Here is a 6,440-nt window from a genome sequence, read left to right as displayed (position 1 = left end):
AAAAAAAAAAAAAAAAGAAAGAAAGAAAGAAAGAAAGATTCTGAAGCTTAGGAGGAAAGGTTCTGGGATAGATTAAGCATGTCTGCCATGAGATAAGAGCAGGTAAGTGGTAGTATATATGCCATCAATAGCCATCTCTGTTCCAGCATCAACCCCATTTCTGCACACTTCCCATTATCTCTCCCAAACATCCCTCCAAACCCAAAGGAACCATCAGACCTCCTCCTGAGGCTCCTCCTTGCCAAAAACCTTCCACCAGGCCTCAGAGATGCCTGGGTTTATAAGGAGATCCGTGCTTGATTAGTGATGTCTGCTATAAGCCAATTCTGGAGATGACATACTCTACACCCATGCTCCTGGTCACTCCTTGAACCCTCTGACTCCCTCTCCCTGGAAATCTCCTGGGATCTGCCTCCCTTCTCTGCATTCCCCTAAGGAATGCACCCTACTTGTCACTCTGGCATGGCGAAGCTGCATCTACAAGGAATGACAAGGGCCCTGTTGAAGAAGGAATCTCATGCCCAAGTGACCCTGGGGATGTAGAGGATGGAAAAAATAAGAGAGTTTCCTGGGAGTAGGTCGAGTTGAGAAGAGGTGGCACCTAGCATTCCAGGACACCCCCATCCTGACCCCATATGATCCCATTAGCCAGCACCATACACCCATCACCTTGGCACCACATATCTTCCTCACTGGGATCCCTAAATCCTCCTTGCTTTCTCTCCCAAAGATCCCATCTCTCTGGGACGGAAAAAGCCCATCCCCTAGATCTCCAAAGAGCCCTCCTTTCTCCCACTGTCTCCCAGGTGTCATGTTCAATGATGTCTATGCAGCCTCTAAGTTCGCCCTGGAGGGATTCTTCGAAAGTCTGGCTATCCAGCTACTGCAATTCAACATCTTGTGAGACCCCGGGGTGGGGATGGGGGTGGGGGTGGAGGGGTGTAGGGGGCAGGAGAGGGGGACGGCAGGGATGGGGAGGAAAGGTTGGCAAAATGGGCCAGGTATGGCAGCTCATGCCTATAATTTCAGTGCTTCAGGGGGCTGAGGTGGGAGGACTGATTGAGGCCAGTAGTACAAGACCAGCCTAGACTCCTTCTCTACAAAAACAGAAAAATTAGCCAGATGAGGTAGTACACAACACCTACAGTCCAGCTACTCAGGAAGCTGAGGCAGGAGGATTGCTTGAGATCAGGAGTTCAAGGCTGCAGTGAGCTATGATTGAGCCACTGCACTCTAGCCTGGGGAGCAGAGTGAGACCGTGTGTCAATCAATCAATCAGTAACAAGCAAAATGGGGCAGCTGGTCTGTTGGGGCACAAGACTCACTACCCCTGCCCTGTACCCAGCATCTCCCTGGTAGAGCCAGGTCCAGTGGCCACCGAGTTTGAGGGGAAACTCCTGGCACAGGTTTCCACAGCTGAGTTCCCAGGCACTGACGCTGGCACTCTGCACTACTTCCAAGACTTCTATCTGCCAGCCTCCAGGGAGCTCTTTCGCTCTGTGGGACAGAGCCCACAGGATGTGGCCCAGGTGAGTGATGGTCCCAGAGCCCCAAGACCTGGCTCAGGTATATTGTGGGAAAGGACTCTCCCTGGGTCCTAGAGCTCAGGGTTGCACCTCATAGGCCATCGTCAAGATCATCAGCATGGCACGGCCACCTCTGCGGCGACAGACCAATTCCCGCTACTCCCCACTAACACTGCTCAAGGCTGTGGACCCCTCTGGCCACCTGTACGTGCGAACCACACACAGCCTCCTCTTCCGCTGGCCACGCCTCCTCAACCTTGGCCTTCGTTGCCTAGGCTGCCTCCCAACCCGGGTGTGGCCTCGATGAGCAAAACAGAGCCCCACCCTTCCCACTTGTTAACAACCAGGCCACTGAGATCCACATCCAACTCAGAGAGCCATAGAGACTAGAGCAGGCATCCTCAAACTTCGGCCCACCTAGGACATTTATCCGGCCTGCGGGTGTTTTTGCTGCTGCAGCCTGTCCTGCTCAGCAGCTACTCCTCGCGGGGCCTGCAATCCGGCCCTCCAATGGTCTGAGGGGACAGTGAACTGGCCCCCTGTTTAAAAAGTTTGAGAACCTGGGCTGCGACTATGGCTCAGTGAGTAGGGCGCCAGCCCCATATACCGAGGGTGGCGGGTTCAAACCTGGCCCCAACCAAACTGCAACAAAAAATACCCGGACGTTGTGACGAGCCCCTGTAGTCCCAGCTACTGGAGAGGCTGAGGCAAGAGAATCACCTAAGCCCAGGAGTTGGAGGTTACTGTGAGCTGTGTGACGCTGCCGCTGCACTCTACCAAGGGCGATACAGTGAGACTCTGTCTCTAAAAAAAAAAAAAAAAAAAAAGTTTGAGAACACCTGGACTAGAGTTTTCATTCATTCATTTTGCAAACTCTTTATCACCTGCTCTATACCTTAGCATTGCTGGAACCTTATAAAGGCCTCAAGTGATAGGCACAGACCCCTGCCTGGTCAGGACTTGAGCAGAGAGAGGAACCCGGGGACCTCAGGCTGAAGAGCAGGAATGCAGACTCCCTGGGAAAGCAAGGGAGTTTTTCTGAAGGACAAGGCCTTGAGGGACCAAGCACACTCTGGCTCATTCAACCAAATGACTTCATTATGTTGTGCCTGAGAATACAGGGATAATTTATAACCAACCATACATAAACCCAGAGCTCCATTGGCCAAGGGGACTTTCCAGACTCACACTCCTATCAATAAAATGTGTTCATGTACTCACCAGCAATACATGTACAGTTTTTCCATTAAATGTATATATTTATAAACATAACCTATAGTTACATTAGATATTCAAGAAAGCTCAATTTCTTAAATTTGTGTATTTATTTTTCTGTGTGTGTGCATGCAGGACAGGGTCTCCATCAGTGGTGCAGTGACATGATCACAGCTCACTGCAATCTCCAGTTTCTAGGCTCAAGTGATCTTCCTGTCTCAGTCTCCTGAGTAGCTGGGACTATAGGCACATACTGCCATGCCTGGCTAATTTTTTTTTAGAGACAGAGCTGTCTATGTTGCCAAGGCTGGTCTCAAACTCCTGGCTTCCAGCAATCCTTCTGCTTTGGCCTCTCAACTGCTAGGATTACAGGCATGAGCCCTCATGACCAGCCAATGTCTTAAATTTAAATAAAAAATTAAAAAGCATGCTGAGGGTGGTGGCTCACACCCGTAATCCCAGCACTTTGGGAGGCCAAGATGGACAATAGAGTGAGTGAGACACTGTCTCTACAAAAAAATTTTAAAATTAGCCAGGCATGGAAGTGCCCTCTTGTAGTCCCAGGTACTAGGGAGGCTGAAGCAGAAGGATCCCTTTAGTGTAGGAGCTGAAGTCTGCAGTGAACTATGTTGATGCCACTGTACTAAACCAGGGGAGACAGAGCAAGACCCTGTCATAAATAAAAACATAAATAATGAAAAACAGTAAGGTTGGCTCGGCACCTGTAGCTCTTTGGCTAGGGTGAGCTACATATACTGTGGCTGGCCGGTTTGAAGCCAACCCAAGTCTGCTAAACAACAATGGCAACTACAACAACAACAGTAAAAAATAGCCGGGCACTGTGGCAGGCTCCTGTAGTCCCAGCTATTTGGGAGGCTGAAGCAAGAGAATTGCTTAAGCCCAAGAGTTTGAGGTTGTTGTGAGCTGTGATGCTATGGCACTCTACTGAAGGCAACATAGTGAGACTCTGTCTCCCAAAAAAAAAAAAAAGTAAGGTTGCCCCATGGACTCTGGATTTGAAGGGCTGGCACGCTTTTGTGTCCTTGGTGACCCTGAATGGCTGACTTGTTAGTCATTTCGGTAAAGCACGACTAGCAATAGCAGTGCTGAATGTCAGGCAAAGTCCCCTTCACATCCATATTGCTTGAAGATTTTGCTGTGACTGATGTTCAGCTGCCACCTCTGAAAGCCAGATTCTGGGCATTGCATCTGCTTAGGATATAGAGTTACCCATAATCTCTGAAGTTCACAGAGAAGAACTAACTCTATACTAGTTTTCAGGGGTCTCTAGTGACCTCTTCTAGAAAAAGAGAAACTGAGCAATGAGAGAGATCTCTTGAGTCTGTGCAGAGATAGTGGGGGCCTCTGTTAGTCAGTAATTTCCGTCAAATAAACTCCTTCCTCTTCACCTATTTTTTTTTTTTTTTTGGAGACAGAGCCTGAAGCTGTCACCCTGGGTAGAGTGCTATGGCATCACAGCTCTCAGTAACATCCAGCTCCTGGGCTCAAGAGATTCTCCTGCCTCTACCTCCCAAGTAGCTGGGAATACAGGAACCCACCAGAACACCCAGCTATTTTTTGGTTGTAGCCATCATTGTTGTTTGGTGGGACCAGGCTGGATTCGAACCTACCAGCTCAGGTGTAGTGGCTGGTGCCTTAGTTGCTTGAGCCACAGGTGCCAAGCCCCTATTTTATATTTTTGAAGTAATATTTGAATAACTGCAAAAGAGCAAATGAAATCAGGCAGTAAGCAATGGCTCACTCCTGTAATCCCAGCACTTTGGAAGGCTGAGGCAGGATGATCACTTGAGAACAAAAGTTCAAGACCAGCCTGGACAGCAAGTCCCTATCTCAAAAAAAAAAAAAAAAAAAATAGAAGGGCGGTGGCTCAGTGAGTAGGGCGCCGGCCCCATATACCAAGGGTGGTGAGTTCAATCCTAGTCCCGGTCAAACTGCAACAAAAAAATAGCCGGGCATAGTGATGGGCGCCTATATCCCCAGCTACTCAGGAGGCTGAGGTAAGAGAATCGCCTGAGCCCAGGAGTTGGAGGTTGCTGTGACTGTGATGCCACGGCACTCTACCAAGGGCGATAAAGTGAGACTTTGTCTCTACAAAAATAAATAAATATATAAATAAATAAAATAGAAAAGATAGAAAAATGAGCCAGGTGTGGTGGCACACACCTGTAGTCCCAGTTACTAAGAGGCTGAGGCAAGAGAATAGCTTAAGCCTAGGAGCTGGAGGTTGCTGTGAGCTATGATGCCACGGCACTATACCCAGGGCGACAGCTTGAGACTCAGTCTCAAAAAAAATAAATAAAGATAAATAAAGATACCTGGATGAAAAGGAGTTGTCAAGATGAAAAAAGCAGAAGTAGGAAAGAATGTTAGGGATATAGGGGAAAGCATAGAGCGGAGGCCCTGAGCAAGATACAGAAGTGGTTTATAGGGAGAATAAAGACATAGTAAGTAGCCTGTCAGGAGCAGCACTGAGGGCTGGGGAAGTCATGCAAAAATTCAGGACTTGACCCTTTAGGCAATAGGATTTTAGCAAGGGTGATGTGAAGACTGGATTTTTAAAAATCTCACTCTAGATGATAAAAGTGTGATGAGATACAGATGCCAGTGACAAGTCTGCAGGGCTTCCTCTTAGAGATGTGCAAAGGGGACAGATCCAGGAGATGCCTATGAGGATACAGCCTGAGTCAGCAATCTCAGTTGATCTCTGAGAATGTAAACACCACAGATGCTCTACAAAGAAGGAAAAGTAGGCTCGGCACCCATAGCTCAGCGGTGAAGGGTGCCGGCCACGTACACTGGGGCTGGCAGGTTGATCCCAACCCGGGCCTGCTAAACAACAATGACAACTACAACAAAAAAATAGCCAGGTGTTGTGGTGGGTGCCTGTAGTCTCAGTTACTTGGGAGGCTGAGGCAAAAGACTCACTTAAGCCCAGGAGTTTGAGGTTGCTATGAGCTGTGATGCCATGGCACTCTACCCAGGGCAAAACTTAAGGCTCTGTCTCAAAAAAAATAAATACATAAAATAAAAAAATAAAAGCAAAGGCAGTGGAATTAAAAGTTGTTATTAGATTCTAGCTTGGGCTGGGTGCAGTGGCTCACACTTGCAGTCCCAGCTGCTTGGAGACTGATGCAGGGGATTCTCTTTGAACCCAGGAGTTGGGGGCTGCAGTGAGCTATGATTGCACCATTTCACTCCAGCCTGGGAGACTGAGCAAGACCCTATTTCCAAAAAAAGTTAAAGGATATTTAGGACAAACACGATGACTTATGATATGCCTGTAATCTTAGTACTCTGGGAGGCTGAGGTGGGAGGATTGCTTGAACTCAGGAGTTTTAGACCAGCTGAGCAAGAACAAGACCCCATCTGTACTAAAATTAGAAAAACTAGCCAGGTGGTATGGTGGGTGCTTGTAGTCCCTGAACCTAGGAGTCTGAAGTTGCTGTGAGCTATCATCATAGCCATGGCACTCTAGCCCGGGCAACAGAGTGAGACTCTGTCTCAAAAAAAAAAAAAGATATTTAAAAAACAATTCTTGGCTTGGCGCCTGTGGCTTAAGTGGCTAAGGCGCCAGCCACATACACCAGAGCTGGCGGGTTCGAATCCAGCCCGGGCCCACCAAACAACAATGATGGCTGCAACCGAAAAATAGCCAGGTGTTGTGGCGGATGCCTGTGG

General features: G+C 48.4%; 1 protein-coding gene across 1 annotated transcript in view; it reads left to right on the top strand.

Annotated features, from left to right (window-relative positions):
- RDH8 (retinol dehydrogenase 8 (all-trans)) overlaps window positions 1–1,901 on the top strand; it is an 8,409-nt gene extending 6,508 nt beyond the window's left edge. The window contains exons 4-6 of the mRNA XM_003797972.3: window positions 807–900; window positions 1,346–1,529; window positions 1,624–1,901. Coding sequence (XP_003798020.1) covers window positions 807–900; window positions 1,346–1,529; window positions 1,624–1,833 — 488 coding nt within the window. The 3' untranslated portion in view covers window positions 1,834–1,901. The remainder of the gene's footprint in view (window positions 1–806; window positions 901–1,345; window positions 1,530–1,623) is intronic.
- The last annotated feature ends 4,539 nt before the right edge of the window (window positions 1,902–6,440 follow it).

Source organism: Otolemur garnettii, unplaced genomic scaffold, assembly GCF_000181295.1.
Source record: "Otolemur garnettii isolate 467f Iridium unplaced genomic scaffold, OtoGar3 scaffold00127, whole genome shotgun sequence".
Taxonomy (NCBI): domain Eukaryota; kingdom Metazoa; phylum Chordata; class Mammalia; order Primates; family Galagidae; genus Otolemur; species Otolemur garnettii.
This window is presented reverse-complemented; position numbering and strand designations above follow the sequence as displayed.